Genomic DNA, 22,239 nt, shown 5'->3' on the forward strand with positions numbered 1-22,239 from the left:
TTTGCTCACCTGCCTTGACTCACATATGAGCTTAAGTGACATCCCGTTCCTAATCCATAGGGTTCAATATGACGTCGGTCCACCCTTTGCAGCTAGAACAGCTTCAACTCTTCTGGGAAGGCTGTCCACAAGGTTTAGGAGTGTGTTTATGGGAATTTTTGACCATTCTTCCAGAAGCGCATTTGTGAGGTCGCACACTGATGTTGGACGAGAAGGCCTGGCTCTCAGTCTCCGCTCTAATTCATCCCAAAGGTGTTCTATCGGGTTGAGGTCAGGACTCTGTGCAGGCCAGTCAAGTTCATCCACACCAGACTCTGTCATCCATGTCTTTATGGACCTTGCTTTGTGCACTGGTGCACAGTCATGTTGGAAGAGGAAGGGGCCAGCTCCAAACTGTTCCCACAAAGTTGGGAGCATGGAATTGTCCAAAATGTCTTGGTATGCTGAAGCATTCAGAGTTCCTTTCACTGGAACTAAGGGGCCAAGCCCAGCTCCTGAAAAACAACCCCACACCATAATCCCCCCTCCACCAAACTTTACACTTGGCACAATGCAGTCAGACAAGTACCGTTCTCCTGGCAACCGCCAAACCCAGACCCGTCCATCAGATTGCCAGATGGAGAAGCGCGATTCGTCACTCCAGAGAACGCGTCTCCACTGCTCTAGAGTCCAGTGGCGGCGTGCTTTACACCACCGCATCCGACGCTTTGCATTGCACTTGGTGATGTATGGCTTGGATGCAGCTGCTCGACCATGGAAACCCATTCCATGAAGCTCTCTGCGCACTGTTCTTGAGCTAATCTGAAGGCCACATGAAGTTTGGAGGTCTGTAGTGATTGACTCTGCAGAAAGTTGGCGACCTCTTCGCACTATGCGCGTCAGCATCCGCTGACCCCGCTCCGTCAGTTTACGTGGCCTACCACTTCGTGGCTGAGTTGCTGTCGTTCCCAAACACTTCCATTTTCTTATAATACAGCTGACAGTTGACTGTGGAATATTTAGGAGCGAGGAAATTTCACGACTGGATTTGTTGCACAGGTGGCATCCTATCACAGTTCCACGCTGGAATTCACTGAGCTCCTGAGAGCGACCCATTCTTTCACAAATGTTTGTAAAAACAGTCTGCATGCCTAGGTGCTTGAATTTATACACCTGTGGCCATGGAAGTGATTGGAACACCTGATTCCAATAATTTGGATGGGTGAGCAAATACTTTTGGCAATATAGTGTATATATATATATATATATATATATATATATATATATATATATATATATATATATATATATATATATATATATATATATATATATATGTGAATGTATGTGTGTGCTTTACTGTTCCTCTGACTGATACCTGTGTACAAGTATAATATTCTGATTCTGAATCTAATCATAGTGAAAAATTAAGGAAATCCATATACATATTATATACATATTATAGAAAAGGGTATTTTGTTTTAGGGTGTTTTGATCTTAACCTGTAGTTTCTTTGTAATTTTGCCACTGTAATCCTTATTTTATGTCGTTTTGTTCATATAAAGTAGGGCGCTATGAGCCATCTTCTTCCCGTATTCAAAGCGGCTCTCGATCAGGAACTAAAGATGTAGCGCATTTGTTTCCTTCAGAATCTAAAATACAACGGACCAGCGGGAACAGCCATCACAGCAACAAATAACGAGCACCTTCAGTTCACGGTATGTCCGTTGAATATATATTTAGAGAAAAAATAAATTAAAGTCTAACTAGTTTCGTGTTTCACGTGATATATGCACCCTGTGGTTTGCAGCCTTGTTGCGTCTTTACATCTTTATCTACAGCAGACGGGTTTTGGCGCTAGCTAATACCCGGAAAACAATCTAATCTGTAGTCAACGCTTTTATTACAGACATATTTTAAAATAAAATAAAAATATTTAAAAGACACATTTATGATTTTCTGTGCATGTTGCAGATATTCCTATTTGTTCGTATGCATACTGAAAATGGAAACATCTTTCCTGCTGTTGTTGAATTCATTGTATTGATTTGGAAGCCTGTGGACTTTCCCGCCGTTATTAGATTGTAAACCAGGAAATACACCGAGCCCTTTGATAAGCAACCCGAACTTCCTAGTTACAGTTTGCTTTACAAATGGAGGTCCACCTTAATATTAGCATTCTGCCGGTAGAGGGCGCCTTTTGCTCGTTTTGGTAGAAGGGGGAAACGCAATGAGGGAATAATAAACTGCAATTGAGCTATTATAGGCGGGGCAACTGTTATGTCTTTATATAGTAATATATGTGTTAAACTAAGTAACAACAAAGTACCTTAAATAATTATTTACAAGATTTTATTTAAATAATAAATGTCATTTAAATTAAAAATATTTAATATTAAAGTATGTATTAGTTTTCCTAATATGTACTGATAATTAACAAAATATGAAGTGGTATAAACACCCCTGTCCTTATTTACTCAGACCTAGAGGACATAAGATGTTCACTAAGGTACATTAAAACTTCACAAAAATATGTATATTATTTTATTTCCAGTAAACTGACCTGTCACATATATTTGGGTAGATTTAAATAACTGATAGCCTGAGTCAAAAAGAAATATTATTGTAAATAATATTTCTTTTTTGATGAAACTTACAGACCTCTCTCATTATTCTTAGTAGGAGAACTTGCACAATCAGAGGCTGACTAAATACTTTTTGGCACCACTGTAGATTGTGAAAATCTAGAAAATAATCAAAACATTCAGTAAAAACAGTAAACCATGTTATTCTATAGAGATATCAGCTTGAAAAAAGTGAGGGACTAACCTGCCCTCTACTGTTCAAATGTTACTTTTAAGGTGAATATCAAACTAAAGACATAATTGAGAACTGTTTTTTTTTTTTTTGCTTTTCTTTAAAATTATTTTAAGTAATATAAAAAAAACTACCAAGATTTAAAAATATGCATTTTCCATATTTTATTTAATTCATTTAATTTATTTCATATTTCTGTTTTTCATTTTCTGACCAACATTATTTGTGCTCATATGTCCACAATCTCATGCACTCTAAAAACATTTGGCCATAAAAGTTTAGAATCTTCCAATTAAAAAATAAAAACGGGTCTTTCAATAAAGGTCTTTCACCAGGATGCTAAATGTAAAGCCAGCATCACCAGTTTCTTTATTGGCTTAGTAGAAGCATGTTATAAAAGCCAAGCTAGGCAACAGTTACATTTTAGTGAAAACATACAGTTATATTAAAATGTGGAAATATGAAAATAACATTTTCAGAACCCTGAATATGTGGAATAAACATTAAATCACTACATAAAAGCATTAACTACTTATTGCTGGGGTTTTAACTTTAACCTTTTGTGTCAGTGAACAGAAGGATACTGACCAAGGAGGGCTGAGCTGAAGGAAGCGGCATGGAGGAAGAAGCAATAATGGCTGAGGTGGAACAAGAGGAGCCAGTTTCCAAAGGGGAGGCTGACGGCGACGTCATCCAAAAAGGTCCAGTCAAAAGGGGAAGGGGCAGGCCACGGAGTTCCAAACAAAAAAATGCCTCTGCTGCAGAGCTGATCCAGGATGATTCAGACAGCCCGTCACAGAGGGGAAGAGAAGGCCAAAAAGTATTTAAAACAAAAGCGACAGAGCAGCAGGAGTCTGGGGAAGAGCTCACTGAGAGCTCTATTACAATTCACAAGCGCAGAGGAAGACCAAAAGGGTCCAAGAAGCAAACTAGTAGTGAAGAAACGGTTGAAACAGAACTCTCCCCAAAGAAACGAGGACGGCCAAGAAAATCAGACTCTGTTAAGAAACCTGTTGCTGAAGGCATACCAAACGGCAGCTCAGATGCTCCAAAAAGAGGCCGTCCAAAAGGATCGGTAAAGCGCAAGTCTGAAAGCTTAACAAGCGGTGAGGAAGATGAATGTAGCCCAGTTACACCTCGGAAAAGAGGCCGACCTAAAGGAGCTCGCAATAAAAAATCAAGGATGGAACGGGAATATAGCGATTGGGATGCAGAAGCCTACAGAGCTCAGAAATCAGTGAAGACATTGAGAGGTCGACCGAGGAAGCCTGTGGTGAAGTACAGCAGTGGGCCTTCCAAGACCATTTCAAAGAAACCTGGGAGAGGAAGAGGGAGACCAAGGAAAAACTTGTATATCTCTGAGCCATTGAAGAGGGGAAGAGGTCGGCCAAAAGGCTCTCTGAATAAGAAGCCGTCTTCATTGATAGCGCATGGTAAGGTGGGAAGGCCTCGTAAAATATTCAGTCTTCCTGTAAAAGGGAGGAAGCCTGGTCGACCGCGGTTACAGCCAGGCAAGAGAGGAAGACCACGGAAGTATCCTTTACCCTCACCAGAGGAGCTGAAGAAGCCTAAAGTATGGAAACCCCTGGGAAGGCCGAGGAAATATCCTAGAGCCGATCCTCCAGAGGAAGCATCACCGGCACCTAGAAGGGCCCGCGGTAGGCCCCGCAAGTCAGAGTCCAAGAAAGGTGCTCACTTACGAAAGAAAGCGCTCAGTCCATCCTCTGCACGTGCCCCAGTCGATGGACTAAAGAGGAAAAGGGGCCGCCCTCCGACAACCCCAAAGAGTGATGAGGGGGTCGTTCGGAAAAGGGGCCGCCCTAAAGGCTCGCTCAACAAAAACAAAGCAGGGGGCGAATCACATGCCGACCATGTGCTTCCAAACCACTCCAAGCCCGAGAGCGAGTGTCCCGCCGTCGGCATGGAAATGGAGCAAGAGCTGACAGAGGCAGAGTCGATACCCACGAAGCACACGGATGAAACGGAAGAAACTGTCCTGGTTCAGGATGTTAGCATTGAACTTAGTGAGGAGGCTTGATAAAAGACTCAGGCCGTTTCTCAATTCAGTAGAATGCGAGTATCAACTCTCATTCTCGCCAAGTATGTTCTTGACAAGAACACAGGAAAGTCTGGAGGGAGAATGGGAGCACGCAGCATAAATATGGATCAATTGGAACAGAAGCGTACTCGTGACATCACCACACGTTCGGCTCGTTAGGAGTCGAACTGCTATTAATAGTCTCCAGATAATAATAAATTCTTACTTTTTTCATGTAGTAGAGGAATAATAACACAGTCAGATAAACAAAAATCAAATAAACACTTTGCCAAATGAAACAAAACATTTGCCAACAGAGCCAGTGGTACTTCACCCTGGGCTTTGCCAAGAGAAGGCTGCTGCAGACGGGCTAAAGTTAGCCCCGGCAGCGGCTAGCCCCGGAGGTCCACTGGCTGCCAAGTTCCTCTCAACATTGGAACTTTTTTTTTTATCACGCACTAAATCAGTAAATGGACCATATAGTGGCTCTTAAAAGTATAATTTTTCACCTTAAAATGATCTTAAAACATTTATAGAACAGCGGCAACAGAAAAGTGAACTTTTAATACTCTGAGCTCTGTGAGCGGTCCATTTGAAGCTGCTGCTGCCGCAGTGCATGCTGGGACAGCTGGGAATCTCGAGAACGGACGACTCTGCTCTGATACGTACTCTGTAAAGAGGGAGGGGCGAGAACAACATCCAGGGTCTGTGTCTGTTCTCGGTCTTGTGTTCTTGTGAATTGAAACAACGCTAGGTCTGAGGCTGATGACGTTTCACGAGCACATGAGAACGTACAAGTACACACATTGAGAAACGGCCTCAGTCTGACCAAAACATTGGCGTCAGTCATTACTGTTGACTCATAGATGACATGTTTCACCTTCTGTCAGTTCACTAGGCTAGATGGCCAGCAGCGCTGCCACTTTCTCCCCACAGTGGTTATCTGTACTGGTTTTTATTTGCTTTTTGAAAGTTATTCAGGTTAACTAAGTGTGAAAAGGTAAGTGTGGTAAGCAAGTGTAGACAGATTTGTCTAGGTTTTATAATGAGGCACCTGTTTGGATGTTTTTGTTGTTGTTGTTGTTGCCTGATCTACTTTTGCCAATTTTTGTTGTCTGATTTTTATGCCTATTTTTCTCTTTGTTACAAAGAATAAAACAAGACAAATTAAACTTTTTTTTGTAGATTCAGATTTTTTTTCCCCTTTTTCTTTTACAAGGACTGTAACACAAAAGGAAAGAAACTGATGCAGACATGAAGGAAGATCATCTCCAGTTTGTCTCAAACTTTTGTCTGAATTAAGTTATAATCACCAGAGTACAAAAAATTATTGATGCACCCATACTTTTTATCTTTGAAGCACTAACTAAGAATAAAATAAACAATTTCTGTGTTTTTGACAATAAGATCACTGACCTCTGGCTTCTAGATCTAGATTTGTGTTGAGCTGACAGAGCTAATGTGGGGAAAGAAAATCAGGAAAAATATCCTGTATTTTTAAATGCAGTATTTCTTTTTTTATTATTTTTTTGTAAAGAAAAAAATATTGATTTATATTAAATTTATGACCAATTGCCCTTCTATTGTAAGCTAAAGTGTTTTGTGTAATAAATGGACCAGATGTCTTAAATTCTTAAAAGATGTTTCATAATGCACTGTGTTAACAAAACTGTTGTATTAGTAGAGGTATAATACACAGTTTGTTCTTTTAAACTTTAAATTTACAAGAAGAATGACTGAAGAAAGACCCCAGGCCCGGAGTCAAACCCAGAACCTTCTTGCTGCAAGGCAAGAGCGCTACTAGCTGCGCCACCCAGTAAATACCCGGTATAAACGTCATTTTATTTAAATGTTTTGGGTTTTCCTTTTGGAATATACTTCTTTGTGTGCTTCTATCATTTTTAAAGTAGCCAAAATGATTTTTATTTATTGAACCCACAAAGGATTCACTTTTAAAAAGACCTCAAAATGAAAAATTAAAGAATTGTTTTAAAACACCAAATTTTACCTTATTTTCTCCTAATATTTATGTCATTTAAATGCTTTGCTTTAATTTAGCTACTTTTGAAATGAAGTTTTTCAATTGTTTTAATGCAAATGTCCACTATTCCCTGGTTTCTTGCTTCGCCTCAGTGCCAAAGCTTTGAATGTACTTTATTTTAACCGACTGTCCGTTCGTAGATTCCTCCAGCAGTCAGAATATCACATCTCATTTTCCTGCTGTACAAAGGAAGAGTTCCTCTCCTTTATATCTACTCTACTGTGTTAACTGTTTTTTGTCTTTAAATGTTAGGCGTGTAGCTGTTATTGCTTCACTTTCTATTGTTCTTTTTAGTTTGTTTTTACATAATTTAGTCCTTTTGGAGCTCAGACTAACATATTTCACCAACCAGTATGTGTGTTTTGGGGTATTTTGTCTGTTGTACATTATTACTGATATTGTGAATCTAAGAGGGAATTAGGATTTGTAAGGCTGAATATTTGAATTTTTCCAGAGTGATTTGTGAAAATCTGTTTGTATTTCAATAAAGTGTCCATGTTGCCATTTTATTTCCTACTGTTTCTTATGTTTATATTTTTAGAATATATAAACACTCCTCAGCTATATAATTGTGGAGCAGTGCGGGTGACACATATCCTGTGTCATTAGCCTGCTGGTAGCTCCACACCCACTAGTCCTGTTTGTGATTTCACCATGGACTCTGTACCTCTGATGAGACAGAGATTGTGTCCTAGACAGATGAATCACTACACATTGAAATTAAAGGTTTGGGCTAAAATGCACTTTAAAAAAACAGATACCGGTAAGTGCTTTTTTGAAATATTTACATTGTTCAAAGAATTTTAGAGATTTCAACCAGTAGGTTCACATAGTTTCTACAAATCCTGGATTTTTATTTACTTTTTGTCTGGAAAACGAATAAAAAATAAGGTCTTTTTTTCTGTTTCCATAGTATTTAATGCCCCACCGTCTATGTTGTGTGTTTCTGTCCCTATTTTTACACTCACTGTGAACCTCTTAGCTTTTTAGGCCTTCAGTCTTTTTACTTAGATTCTCTTGTTACCTTCATTCTCTTTCCTGGTGTCCCTAATTTCTCGTGGCCTTTTTCAGTTTCTTGTCTTTCTCGCTTTCTTTCCTGCCATCTCTAAATTTATTTTCTTTTTTCCTCTGCTATCTCTGGCCTTGTTAACTTCCCCCTGAGCTTCTGCTCCCCTCTCCTTGTACCTTGCTATCACTTCTTTCCTTGGTTACTTGTCAGTTTTAATATTTGCAGGGTTTTCTTGTGCATGAATGTTTTAAATTGATGGTAATTTAAATATTTGTTGTACTGTGATATAAAACCAACATAATTTCCTGGAAAATCTGTGGTATAAGTGGTTTGAACATAAAACATTTGGTTCCTGTAAAATCTACCTTGAAATGTAAAATAACAAAGATAAACACTGATCTTTTGTTTTGTTTTTTCATTGAAGAGCTGCAAGAAGAAAGCCAAAATAAGTCCTGTTTGTAATTCAATAAGGTATTCTAGCTGCTACAACCATCTCAAAGAAGCTGCTCTGCTCAAAAAGAAACTACATTTGGGTGATTTTGGTAAAAGTCATTGAAGCTCCTTTTTTAAATATCTTATTAATAAAACTGAAGTGTTGCATTAATTTTGAATCAGCTGCCTCTACCCCAATGTACCTAAAAGAGAATTCCACAACATAAAGGCAGAGTGGTGGCAGTATCATGCTGTTTTTCTCCAGCACATAGAGGAAAGTTAGTTGAAGTTGATAGAAACATATATGGAGCAGTACTGGATTCATTTTAGCAGAATGAGAAAAGATTAATAGAGGAGAAGCTTTGTGTCTCTCCTGCTCAACAACTGAGCAATAAAACCCAAGGCAAGTGAAGGACATTTAAACAACAGGAAAATCAGTGTGGATGGCAGCCAGGTGAGCAGCATTTTAAACATCCTCTCATCTCCCTTTATCCTTCACTCTGAATCTCATCCAGTCCATCTGATTAGACTCTTGAGTGTTGTGAAATAAAATATAGCCAGAATGTCTGTAGTCCTCATTAAAGTGTCCTCAGGGTGAGAACATGCCTGGAAAATCTGCAGAAACACATCTAGGAGGCCCGCATGCCAGGTGCTCAAACTACCTGAACAGGATCGTTCTGAAGTGGAGAAATTAGATCTTTGACCAAGGAGCATTTTAACGTACCCAGAGGGTAACTAAGCTTTTCTAAAGAATAGAGTTAACCATAAAAATGCTGAGGTAAGTGGCACATATAGGACATGAAGGAGTCATTTATTTTGAAATAAAGTCAATTAGGTGGTTTAGTTTATCAGACATCCAGCTGTTTATTTATTGCTCTGATCGGGTTTATGTAATTATTTTCCTGCTGCCATTTCTCAACTTCTGTCTACACCTATTCGCTTTAAAAGAAAGAATTCATGTTATTTTGTTTTTCTCACATTGTATTCTGACTATGAGAAATTAGCCTCTTTGTCACCCCATATTTTATACCAGGGAATAAAAGAAGCTCTGGATTAGCAATTAAAATCCCAAGAAACTCGTTAAATCAAAACTAAATCTGCATGTATGTGTAATTATATGAGTACTTATATCATGTTTTATAGTTATTCCACCAAAATAGGAAACATTTAAAACAAAAGAGAAATAAAAATCAATGAATTGTATGAATTTTCTTTGGTATCATAATTGTGGAGGGCATTTTAGCTTTCTTATAATAGTTTAAATCGGGGATTATTTTAAGAAGAACACAGACTTCTGTGATTAAAAAATAAAATAGGGACCTACATGTCACAGTTCATTTCCTGTGATGATAAATACTATTTTTAAGATTACAATCTACAAAGATTTTTTTTTCAGAAACACATTATTTTAAATAGTATGAGCAGTAAGATTTCCACTAACTGTATTTCTCGTTTTGTTGTTTTCAGTAAATCCTGTCTTTTATTTTCAATTTTCATAGTTTTAATAATCATTTTTATCATTTTTTTCAACTGAACGTCGCGTCATTACGTGATGACGTTTTCGGAACGCAGGATATCCTACAGAGTGATACCTCTTCACATTAACCGCTCTTCGATGAAAGCCGCATTTTCTCACCTGACAGGTACGTTTTAGCTTAAAGTTTAGATTAAGACACGAACAAACACACGTAAACAAAGTTTAACGAAGTTTTTAGCGATGTGAACAGACTAAAACCAGGTAGCTGCTCTAATTATGTTTGATATTTAGTTACTTGTTGCTGAAAGTCGTCTTTTCTGAGTAACTTGCTTTAAGCCAAAAGCTTGGCGTCAATACAAATGGTAAACAAGAAGTGAAACACATATTACTACTATAAATAGTCTTAAACAAGATTTTTAACATATTTATGAAGTGCAACCATTAATTTTACCACCCATGGAGTTAAATAGAACCTATTTTATAGTTTCAGGCTTTAAATAGATGTTTACATTGAATATTTGTTACTAATTATTATTAAAAAATAAATTAAAAGACTGAATCTTGGGAATGAAACTGATATATTGATATTAACTCCAAATGATTCGATAATATTGAAGTCAAATTATTACCAAAAAGTAATTTTTTTGTTTTGTTTGCATTTAACCTTGCAGTGTGTTATTTAATTATTTATTTATTTTTGCTTTATTCAGTAATGGAAAAGGAGGTTGCTCGTTTTGATTTCTATAGTTTCTCACATTTTTCTTTGTCATTCTTTATTTTCTAATGACTTTTCTAAATCTCCTTTAGAGATAAGTTCTCGGGGTCTTAAATCAAAGCTGCAGAGACTGAAACCTGCTGTATAAACGGGATTGTCCTGTGTTAAGGGCAGGATCCGCCATGTAGAGCAACACACCCATGTCAAACATTGAACTTTGGCTGCATTGTTAGGCTCAATCAGCTTGTTGTTCTTTTCTTTGCAGGAACTTTTCTAGGATTGCTGAATCTGAAAATGGCTTCTTTAGACAGAAGGAGTCATTAGAAACAGCAAGGCTGTTGTTATTGTTGCTGGATACTGACTCTTAAGAAATAAATCAAATTGGACTTTCACAATGGCTGACCAAGGAGGCACAGTGGGTCGTTTGAATGATTTAGAGGTTTCAAAACCTGATGATTCAAATGAAAAACCAAAAACAGCCGAAGGTCAAAAGCCACAAGACAGTGACACCACTGAAGGGGAGAGAACCGAGACTACAGATGAAGAAGAAGAAGATGATGAAGACGAAGAGGAGGAGGAGGAGGAAATGGCAAAATCAGCACATTTTGAGGCGACCACTTTACCGTATCCTGGAGATTTAAACAAGAAGCTGCAGTTGGAACAGAAAGAAGATCTATTTGGGTCTGAGGAGAGGGACACTGGGATCAGTCAGGGGGAGAGTCAGGATCTCTCAGAGGAGCGAAGCCAAGAGGAGGTTGATGGTAGGAACAAGTGGAGAGAGAGCATGCCTGAGGGTGAAAGGTGGAGGGACGACGAGATTGAGCTGCAGAGGCACAGCAAAGAGGACGGTTCACTCGCAGACGATGAGCATGAGGACGATGAGGAGGAAGCGGATACAGTATGGATTTCAGAGAAACCTTCTATGGGTTTCACCCCACATGTCATGATTGTGTGTCCAAATGCCAAGGAGCAGCCGGAGGAGAACCGGGACCTCGGGGAGCAGGTGGTGGAGAGGCAGGTGCCGATGGAGTATGACCCTGCTGCACAGTTCAGCTCTGAGTGGGAAGATCAACCGGACGAGTACTGTGAGTGGCTGACACAATCTAATACCACAGTCATCAAGACTAACAATAAAAGGTGTATTAGTTTGACACTTTTTACTGCTTTCAGGCCTGTTTATTTTTTTAAGCCTGATGCAATTCCAGTCAAATTATATAATCCAGTGATTTTGAAGTTAGTAGAACTGAGGTAAGTTGGTGACTTTAAGCGATTTCTTCACCTTGGTAAGCATGTGCTGGCGCTAAAAAGAAACCACTGTCTTATGAAGGCTGTGTTAGCTGGGATCAGTCTATCATGCTTAATAAATAATCAGAATAAATATCGGCCAGCCAACATTAGCAGATTATTTATCTGCACCTTTTCTTTTTGTTTTGTTTGGTGTTTTGTTCTCTTGGACACGTTGCTGTCATGTTTTTAACCAAAAGCACCATCAGCAGGGCTTCCACGGGTCATTAAAAATCATTAAAAGTCATTAAATTATAATTTTTTTAATTAAGGCCTTAATTGGCATTAAAATTCATTAAATTTGATAATCGAAAAGAAGCTTGAGGTGGAGAGAAGGCTAGAGAATGAGGGAAAAAATGCTAATTTGAACCAAAGTAGCGGGAAAACGAGGAACTCGGGACATGGCTGCAGCCTGGCCATGGTGAAGATGACGAAGGATTTTGCCTTGTATGTATGTATATATATATATATATATATATACATATACATACAAGTCATGGGTACTTGTTGATGGCATTAAGATTATTTTTAAGAGCATTACAATGCATTAAATAACAGTTACTCATTTATGTATAAACCCTGATCAGATCAAAATGTGTATTTTTTTTCAGTCAACATCTAATGAGGTACATCTAATTTTAGTGTAATATTGAAAAGTAAAAATATTTCCTGAATATCTTGTTGCAGTTTATTAGTCCATAGGTTATTCATACTTGCTGGTGTTCACCTTTCAATCGTCCCTCAGGCTGCATTGGTTCCTACCTATTCAAACAATTTATAGCTGATTAAGCCTTTTTTTTTCTCTTATGTTGAATTTCTTTCTTTAATGATTACTGGGTGTGCTTCTGTTCCTCAGATGTGTGCGGGGGTGTTTGCAGTGAGAAGCTAGGGCTGGTTTTATCCACGGTGGCTGGAGCGCTCCTCTTCCCCCTGCTGGTATGGGCTGGATATGCCCTGCTTCCTTTTGACTACCCACATCTGGAGAGTCCCCCCCTCAGAGTCCTATACACGCTCCGCTGCTCCTTTTTTGCCATCATCCCAATCATCCTTGGTAAGACATCCCTGATGCGTCTAGTGAATCTTGCTCTGATATCCTGTATTGAAGGGCAGGTGTGTCTGTGCAGGTGTGATGGTCCAGGGAATTGCACGGCTGCGCTTCAGCGCTCTGAAGCCCCTCTATCAGGGCAACCTGGTGAACAAGGAAGTGATGGTTCACTGGCACTACGTCAACGAGTCGCTGTCTCTCTTCCTTTTCTACTTCCTGCAGCTTGCTGTCATGGGAACCTACATCAGCCAGGACTTGGTTAAGCTGGTGCCTCTGCTCAGCATCATATTTGTTTTCGGCAGGTAGGTGTGATTTTTATCTGCATCCTGTAATTTATAAAAACAAACTATTGTTTCACTGAAACCAAGCTTTAGGTTTTATACATCTGCTGTGAAAACTTTATAACACTTCATGGAAATCTATATTTTTTAAATATTAGATTCTAATAGTTTTTACTCTGTTTTAGTTATATGCTTGGATAAAAGCCATTATCACTTAAGTAAAATCAGCAACACTGTAAACCGAAAAGGGTGACAGTTTCTTGCTAATATTTTTACCTGTACATTTAATGTGGATTAGTAGGTAGTTTATATAGAGAAAAATGTTAAGTTAAATGTTTTGCAAAGCCTTTCCCTAGATGGTTTTTAGTTTTGTACAAAGCAGGGTTCCTGCAGATCCATTGGCATTGAATTCTTCAATATAAAATCAAGGCCTTAATTGGTATTAAAATGTCTTAAATCAGGTTTTCATAGGTCTTAAAATAGTTACCTCATCATAAATAGAATTTTATTTTTGTAATCTATATCGAGCATTAAAATAATTGACAATATTTTTCTTACATTTACCAAACCGTTCGCTGTAACTGTTATTGGTTCCCTCCCGATAGTGGAACCAGTAAAAACAATGTTGCAGCCGGACCTATGGGTGATGTGCCACTAACTTTTTTATCTGGACAACATGGGGAAGTTTAAATTAAATAAAAAATAAGCAATCTATCCAAGAGTTTTCTGCACGGCTAAAACCACTGCCAGGGAATGTAGATGAAGCACGATGCGAATCAAGGCAGTGGAGACACGTCTGTGAAGCTTGAAACTCAAAACAGCGCCAGTAGAACCAAATCTCCGGATAATGTTTGGCTGTATGGCGACAATGAAAGTAGAGGGATTGAGAAGGAAACAAAAAAAGTTGTTACAAATAGTGTTGCAACGATACCAGCATCGGGCGGGGCACAGATCCTGCACTAAAATGGTGGTATCAGTATCGGCGAGTAAAAACAACTAGGGCACCGATACCATTTTGAGAGCCAAAAGTTTATTCAACTACTGTCACCCATTCCAGGCAGGCAATAAAAAGTTCTACTGGATTCACTTTGTATTCGTCTTTTTCCTGCTTCACAAAGGTAGGCAGCAGCTTTACAAAGCCATGATGGCAATTATTTTACATCCAAGTAGTATGCAGTTCTTCATATTTATATATATATATATATATATATATATATATATATATATATATATATATATATATATATATATATATATAAACACACACATCAATTTCAAACAGATGGTATCGGTATCGGCCAATACTGCACAGCCGGTATCTGGGCCAAAAAATGGCATCGGCGCAACACTAGTTACATATATATCTGTTATTTGTGTGTTTTTAGTTTTCTTCCCATATGGAAAGTTTTTCAAAAATTTGAAACACATCTACTGGGTAGGAAAGTAATGGTTTATGTTAAAATAAACATTTGGGGTAAATTTGTTTTTTTGTGTTTATTGTACAGTTGGTCTTCAATTTTTATTTTAAGTGGCACTAAAAAGTCTTAAAAGGTCTTGAATTCAACTTGCCTTATGCTGTAGGAACCCTGACAAAGGCTAGGGAAAGGAAAACCTGAAGGGCTAAATATATATATATATATTTTCAATATGCTGAATTAAGAAATAAAAAAATGAGTACATCATTATGTTTTAAAATGTCTTGTACCAGCTGTGTTAAATACCGATTGAATGAACAAACAAAAATCATCTCTTACACATTATTAAACTAGACATATTTAGAAGATAACTAAACAGGAACCTAGTGACCTACTGAATAAAAAAAAGATAAAATATGTGCAACATGTGATTTCCAGTGTGCAGAGATGTAAAAACTATCATTAAAATACAGGATAAGGTATTTACCGAGTCTTTTTATTTGCAAACAGAACTACATTAGGTTAATCCCGCATCCACAGCGTAAATAATTGTAGACTTTGCATCCCTTCAAATTTTAGCATCACTTTGCTCCTGAGTTACTTCTCATGCAAATACACGAGGCTCCGCTTAATGCTGTGTTCACACCAGGCGCATTCAGGGCGTCAAAGCGTCAGGTTTACATACAAAGTATACGGGGGGCGCAGTCGAGAAGTCCACCGGACTGTCCGAGCGTTAGGAGCGGCGCGTTCGAGCATTCCTGCATTCCTGCACCCGAATGTCGGATTATCTGAGCGTTTGCCGCTGGAGTTTTTTGGTAAATTGAACTTTTGGCGCTGGATGCCAGATAGTCAACTAATCAGAAAAGCTGATTCATTTTTTTTTAGGCAGGGATACACTACCTGCAAGCTGTCATTGCCTCTGCAGAGATTCTGCATATGGAAAATTAATAAACATGACGGGAGTTATACTCCAAAGGTTAGAAAATAGCCAGAAGAATGGATTGTGTAGAAGGAACAGGGAGTGAGCTCTGATCATTATTGCTGCACTAAAACATTTTTTTATGTACTATGGCAGGGGTCGGCAACCCAAACTGCACAAAGAGCCATATTGGACCAAAAAAGGAAAAAATAAATTTGTCTGGAGGTGCAAAAATGTAAAACTCCTCTATCAGCCTCTTATGGCAACACAGGCTCTAAGGGCCGGATTTATCAAGATCCAATTTTGCGTGCAGTAATTTGCGCTCGCAAACTGGAATTTTGCGCGAGGGGCTGAACCATGGTTTGCGGGTGATTTAACAAGAGTGATTGCGTAACTGGTGGCAGGTGCAAAACTGTCGGAGACGCCCTATTTAAATGATGGTTTTGCGCGTTTTGTGGTTTGTGGCAAAGTAGTTTGTAGTCTGTACAAACTACTAGTGCATTAAGAAATTTAAATCTTACAGTGACCCCCAACAAAAAAAAAAAAAAAATAACTAAAATAAAATATATATATATATATATATATATAAATTGGCAACCTTTATTCCCTAAGGTGGTATGTGCTGCAGTAAAAAAAAAAAAAAAAAAAAAACAGGTGTTTTGTATTGGCCTGTGAGTGTGGATGAGATCCCCGCAGCATTTGGCACGTTGCTCCACAGGCGCAGGGGGAGAACCCCGAGCCCGTCGGACAGCACTTCTGAAAAAACGAGATTGGGAGATCCCAGCTCTCGCTGCAACCGTACGCTGGAATGACCCAAATGCAAAAAAGTGCAATGTTGCAAGGAATTTTGTGATATCTGGTATTGCGTGGGTCCTCCTTGTGGCTGGCTCCAAATCCATTCGGAGTTCCCCCAACAGCTCCAAAATGGCAATGCTGGATATACGATATGTTTTGATGATCGTTTCCTCGTTCATTCAAAAAATATTTACACGGAGTGAAAAAATGCGTTCTCTGCGTCTCCTTGCTTCATTTCGATGTCTCCTTCTTGCGACAATAACCGCTGCCATGTGTGCGCAATTACGCATACAGACCTTTTGCACCTTCTTTTGAAACGTGTTAAATATAGAGTCAGATAGCGTTAGCAAAATTGCTTTCAGGTTTGATAAATCTCTTTGCGAGTGCTAAATTAATATATTTACATGTTCTCCTCCCACAAGACGCACTTTTGCGTGTAAACGCCCCATACTGCATATTCATTGCAGAAAAAGTACTAAATGGATAAGAGGCGCTATTTAGCACGTTTTAAAGACCAAATCCTTTTAGCACGCTGTTGATAGATCAGTTTGTAAATTTTTTAGCGTGCGCAGTGAAATAGCTCACGTTTTTATACACGCAAACCTTTGATAGATCCGGCCCTAAGTGTATTATCCCTCTATAGAAAAGGACTATGTGGGCTTAAATATATAATAAGCATTCATGATTAAATGTTTATCCTGGAGCAAATGTCACATAGCAGCATGAGGTGACGGACGAGCAGTGAACACTCTCACCGCGCGCCGCTTCACCACTCTTCACTATGCAGTTTAGGTTTTGTTGCACTGATGAAATTATAGAAAAACAATAAAGAATTCTTTCTATGGTGGATGTGTTTCTGTTGGGAGGAGTTGATTGAGTCATAAGGAACCAAGCAGGAACTGACATCCATCAGAGCAGAGCTCTCTAACCCTGAAATCCCACATCCTCTGTCACCAGCATTCCTTGGTGTGATTTATATTTTGAGGATTTGGGGAAAGATGGAAGAAAGTTCACATACCTGCATCAGAGCGCTACCTGTTTGATCTGTGGACGCTTTTCCATCCTTGCAACCAAACTAGCAGCAGTAGTGGAGTTTGAAGATGCAATCCACTTCTTAAATCTATCTTTGCGCTCGTCTAATTTATCCAGAAGTTCTGTAATCACACTTTTTCTCTCAGGCTAAAGATCCACAGATCCGGAGCCACGGGTTGCCAGCCTCAGAACAATGTTGAAAATGTTTATAAATGCCAAAATTAACTAGAAATGTTAAAAGCTGTCGATCAAAAAATATTCGATTGTATATTCTGGTAGTTGCGTTTTTTACCACTAACCTTAAAAACTTTATATTCACTTCCAGCCGCTACAAAGGGCAGCGGGAAATCACCCACAAACTGCCGGTGTCGTGCAAAGGTAGATATCCCCGACAGAATTTGTAGCCCATCGATGAGTTCAATATGCCTAAATTTAATGAGGGTAGTACAGCATACAGAAAAACTAATAAAGTAAATGAAGCTAAGCTGCTCTCTATCTTTAAGCTACAAAACGGAGCAGATGATCCAGCGTCTGACCCAGCATCCAAGTTTCTGCGTTTGCATGTTTTTTGACGCTCCTAACACCTTTGGTGGGAACGCAGCATAAGAATGAACAGCATCTTCTAGTGGATGACGGTAATATTGCAACACTGAAAGAAATTCCCTTTAAACTGACATTAATTGGAGGAACAAATTTATATCTAATAAACAGTTATTTGTTTACATCCTTGGTAAATAAACATACAAAACATGAAGCACAAAGGATTTCATGATGACTTACAAAAACATAAGATAAAGCCTTCTTGAGTTAATTTAGTGTTAAAAAAATTTTAATACAATTATATTGCATAAAAGTTCCTAGGTATATAAAACTAAATTCTTTCTAGCATAATTTTGTTTTTTATTTTCTGAAATTCAGTTTCTCCTGCAAAAATGTAATTTAGAAAATATGTTATTACAGTTCAGTGCAGGATTGTGATTTTGATCAGGAGGAATCTTATTTTAGTGATCTACAAACGGAACAACAGAGAGAAGAGTGCTTTTAATAAATATAAAAACGGTCTTCCCACTTCATATAAACTTTTGCATTAACTTGAGCAACAATCTTCTTCACCATCTTCCTCTCCTTTGCAGCTGTAGCGCTGTTTCTTTCTCTGTTAAACACATTCTCCTTTTTTTAATTTCTGCATTAAATTCTCTGGTTCCAGTGGGGTGAAATAGGCACTTACTGTTGTCATGGTAACCCGTGAAAACCGGGCTCCACTGATAATGGCTTTTCATGCTTGTTACGCACGCGTTTAACTCTAAATGGACCTATTTACAGTTTATTGGACTAATTCATAGCAGCCATTGCGTAACCGAAAACTCAAGAGTTCCTGACTTTAGGTTAGATCAATTTAGAGTTGCAGATTTGAATCTGAGTTTGTTAAACCTGCTTCCTGAAACAGACCCCAGGAGTTTTTCTAATATAAATTCATTCAAAGTAAAACCTACAGGGTGTCATACCAGGTTAGGAGAACCAAATAACTGAAGTTGTTTATGTAGACCACGAATGTAGTCAGCTCACTTTAAACCAAATGATATTACTTCTGGTGTTGTCTTGTACTTTGGATGGTCTTAATAGACAAATGGCTCCTTATCAGTGACAAACGCAGCTTTGTCTTGGCAGAGTTCATGTGTTGCTTTTATCTCCCAAACTAATCAGTGAGTCATCATCGGAATTTTTTTTTCCAGCTCCTCGTTTCCTTATGTAACTTTCTTGTCGTTAACCGTTGATAGTCTGGAGGGGTTTGCTTGTTAAGGAGTTATTAATCAGATCCTGCTTGTCTAAAGAGGTTATGTTTTACTTGATAATCAAGCTTGTTTATGTTGCAAAACTGTTAATGGCTTATTTGCTTTTATGTTAATTATTATTATTATTATTTTTTTTTTTAAGCCATCCAGTTATTTATGAGGATGAAATACAAAAAGAAACAACACTGCTTTCAAAGAAGTAATTGAGCTGAAAGCCTGATTTTTAAAAGTGCAGCACCACCTCTCTTATTTAAGTTTTTCGGTGTTCCTGAATAAAGCCCAGAGATCCTGCTGATCGTTCCTGTTCCTGACGTGAGGCTCATGCCTCCCTCTGCTCTGCAGGCTCATCTACTGGCTCTGCCTCTCTCTGGAAAGCAGCATCAGGGGCTTTGGCTTCGGCTTCTCCTTCTTCCCCATACTGGTGATGCTGGGCGCCAACCTCTACTTCGTGTGCGCGTCTGTCGGACAGGGCTCGGTCTTCGATGTGGCGCCGCCCGCGACGCCTCCGCCACCCAGGCTCCGCTGGTGGTTTTAGAAAGAGCTGAGATCCAAAACGGGGTGAGAGAAGAAGCTACAGCAACTTGAGTAACCCTCAGGAAACACGAGTCACTCAGGCGGATCTCACTGTTAGTTTATTATGTTGTAATTGTTAAGATTTGTGGAGACACTAAGGTCTTTTCAGTAAAACTGTGCGCAGTTGAGGTGCATGTTTACAAGAAATGGAACAGAAAACAAATCAGCTCAGGTTGGATAAATAAACACTAATGACTCCTGTCAACAGGAGCTTCTGTTCAACACAAGGACCTTATATAGTTAAACTACTGATTTTGGTAAAATAATGTTAATAATAATGTTTTCTATTTTATTCATGCATTTACTTTGGTTTTCTTAGAAAACAGTGGTAATCCGATGAATATAAAGATAATCGACAGTTGTCTGTTTTTGAACTAATGCAAATAAATAAAACTTTGGTTAAAAAAAATCAAGAAAATTAAAATATTTTCAACTTGACTCCTAAGAGCTCAAAAAATCAAACAATAAATGTGTTTTATAATTATTTTTTACTTTATATTTTTTCTTTCAAATATATTTTTTATTTCGTTTTGCGCACTGCTGTTCTTGAAAACCTTGAAAGTTATAATTGTCTTCGTTTTGTTTTTGGTTGAAGTTCCTCTTTATTTACAGCAACATAAGCTGCTGCTGTGCTATTCTGGAGAATCCCTTTTTTTTTCTCTCTTGAATGATGTCAAGGAAATTTGAAAAAAGCTTAATTCAAACATGCAATCCAATAAAGCTTTATAAAAAAATAAAAGACTGAATGACTGTTAGCCGTTATTGATGGTCTGTTTCCTGCAGAGGGAGTTGATGTTAAATAGATCAGAGTTCAGGGGAGAACGTGGGGCATGTTACCATAGCAACCTGTCCCACACATCAAACGACACACAAACACTGGAAGGAGAAAACTTAAAGCTTGTGTAAAGAGATTTCTATCATTCCTCCTCCAGCCGTCGGAGGGAGGAGCTCAAACCTGTTGGGCTGTTTTGGTTTAGTTTCGTTTATCCATTTAAACTAGCTTTAAGACCGAGACCTTTGATTTGGCTTCAGAAGATCTTGGCATATTATTAAAATACAAGATACAATACAAAGTACAATGGTTTTATATGCCTTAAAAAAACAAAAAACCCTTGACTTATTTACTGTTATTAAACAGAAAAAAAATCAGTGTAAATTGGAATTAAAAGGAACTTGGTGTATTTTCCCTTCACTGGGGTTGTGCGTGCGTACAGTATAACCACCTGCACGCTTACACATACACTATATTGCCAAAAGTATTTGCTCACCCATCCAAATTATTGGAATCAGGTGTTCCAATCACTTCCATGGCCACAGGTGTATAAATTCAAGCACCTAGGCATGCAGACTGTTTTTACAAACATTTGTGAAAGAATGGGTCGCTCTCAGGAGCTCAGTGAATTCCAGCGTGGAACTGTGATAGGATGCCACCTGTGCAACAAATCCAGTCGTGAAATTTCCTCGCTCCTAAATATTCCACAGTCAACTGTCAGCTGTATTATAAGAAAATGGAAGTGTTTGGGAACGACAGCAACTCAGCCACGAAGTGGTAGGCCACGTAAACTGACGGAGCGGGGTCAGCGGATGCTGACGCGCATAGTGCGAAGAGGTCGCCAACTTTCTGCAGAGTCAATCACTACAGACCTCCAAACTTCATGTGGCCTTCAGATTAGCTCAAGAACAGTGCGCAGAGAGCTTCATGGAATGGGTTTCCATGGTCGAGCAGCTGCATCCAAGCCATACATCACCAAGTGCAATGCAAAGCGTCGGATGCGGTGGTGTAAAGCACGCCGCCACTGGACTCTAGAGCAGTGGAGACGCGTTCTCTGGAGTGACGAATCGCGCTTCTCCATCTGGCAATCTGATGGACGGGTCTGGGTTTGGCGGTTGCCAGGAGAACGTTACTTGTCTGACTGCATTGTGCCAAGTGTAAAGTTTGTTGGAGGGGGGATTATGGTGTGGGGTTGTTTTTCAGGAGCTGGGCTTGGCCCCTTAGTTCCAGTGAAAGGAACTCTGAATGCTTCAGCATACCAAGACATTTTGGACAATTCCATGCTCCCAACTTTGTGGGAACAGTTTGGAGCTGGCCCCTTCCTCTTCCAACATGACTGTGCACCAGTGCACAAAGCAAGGTCCATAAAGACATGGATGACAGAGTCTGGTGTGGATGAACTTGACTGGCCTGCACAGAGTCCTGACCTCAACCCGATAGAACACCTTTGGGATGAATTAGAGCGGAGACTGAGAGCCAGGCCTTCTCGTCCAACATCAGTGTGCAACCTCACAAATGCGCTTCTGGAAGAATGGTCAAAAATTCCCATAAACACACTCCTAAACCTTGTGGACAGCCTTCCCAGAAGAGTTGAAGCTGTTCTAGCTGCAAAGGGTGGACCGACGTCATATTGAACCCTATGGATTAGGAACGGGATGCCACTTAAGCTCATATGTGAGTCAAGGCAGGTGAGCAAATACTTTTGGCAATATAGTGTATCTAGACATGTCACAACCTGAGCAGCAATTTAATAACCTGAACTGCTTCAGTTGGATAATATATACATGTTTAAAAAAAACAACAACTGTTAAACGGAAGCTCT

The 22,239-nt window shown here is 39.0% G+C and overlaps 2 protein-coding genes across 3 annotated transcripts; both read left to right on the plus strand.

The window, feature by feature from the left end:
- Nucleotides 1-1,545: 1,545 nt before the first annotated feature.
- Nucleotides 1,546-7,384, plus strand: LOC119779630 (chromosomal protein D1-like). Its single transcript, XM_038279338.1, has 2 exons — nt 1,546-1,697; nt 3,366-7,384. Exon 2 carries the CDS (start codon nt 3,413-3,415, stop codon nt 4,832-4,834), a length of 1,422 nt encoding a protein of 473 aa, XP_038135266.1. The 5' UTR covers nt 1,546-1,697; nt 3,366-3,412; the 3' UTR covers nt 4,835-7,384.
- Nucleotides 7,385-9,884: 2,500 nt separating this feature from the next.
- tmem79a (transmembrane protein 79a) lies at nt 9,885-19,902 on the plus strand. 2 transcript variants are annotated; one of them, XM_038279339.1, is made up of 5 exons: nt 9,885-9,959; nt 10,774-11,593; nt 12,649-12,843; nt 12,917-13,139; nt 19,415-19,902. In XM_038279339.1, exons 2-5 carry the CDS (start codon nt 10,903-10,905, stop codon nt 19,605-19,607), a joined length of 1,302 nt encoding a protein of 433 aa, XP_038135267.1. In that variant the 5' UTR covers nt 9,885-9,959; nt 10,774-10,902; the 3' UTR covers nt 19,608-19,902. The 2 variants fall into 2 exon arrangements, with proteins under 2 accessions (XP_038135267.1, XP_038135268.1); XM_038279340.1 differs by having other exon boundaries at nt 9,937-10,054.
- Nucleotides 19,903-22,239: the final 2,337 nt, after the last annotated feature.

The sequence above is a fragment of the Cyprinodon tularosa genome, unplaced genomic scaffold (assembly GCF_016077235.1).
Source record: "Cyprinodon tularosa strain WSP-4 unplaced genomic scaffold, ASM1607723v1 ctg15, whole genome shotgun sequence".
NCBI lineage: Eukaryota > Metazoa > Chordata > Actinopteri > Cyprinodontiformes > Cyprinodontidae > Cyprinodon > Cyprinodon tularosa.

Excerpts from the sequence above, each read along its gene's own strand:
- LOC119779630 (XM_038279338.1), top strand. The coding sequence starts at position 3,413 with ATGGAGGAAGAAGCAATAATGGCTGAGGTGGAACAAGAGGAGCCAGTT.
- tmem79a (XM_038279339.1), top strand. The coding sequence starts at position 10,903 with ATGGCTGACCAAGGAGGCACAGTGGGTCGTTTGAATGATTTAGAGGTT. Across the intron at positions 11,594-12,648 it reads AGATCAACCGGACGAGTACT|ATGTGTGCGGGGGTGTTTGC; the intron begins GTGAGTGGCTGA and ends TCTGTTCCTCAG. Across the intron at positions 12,844-12,916 it reads CATCATCCCAATCATCCTTG|GTGTGATGGTCCAGGGAATT; the intron begins GTAAGACATCCC and ends GTGTCTGTGCAG.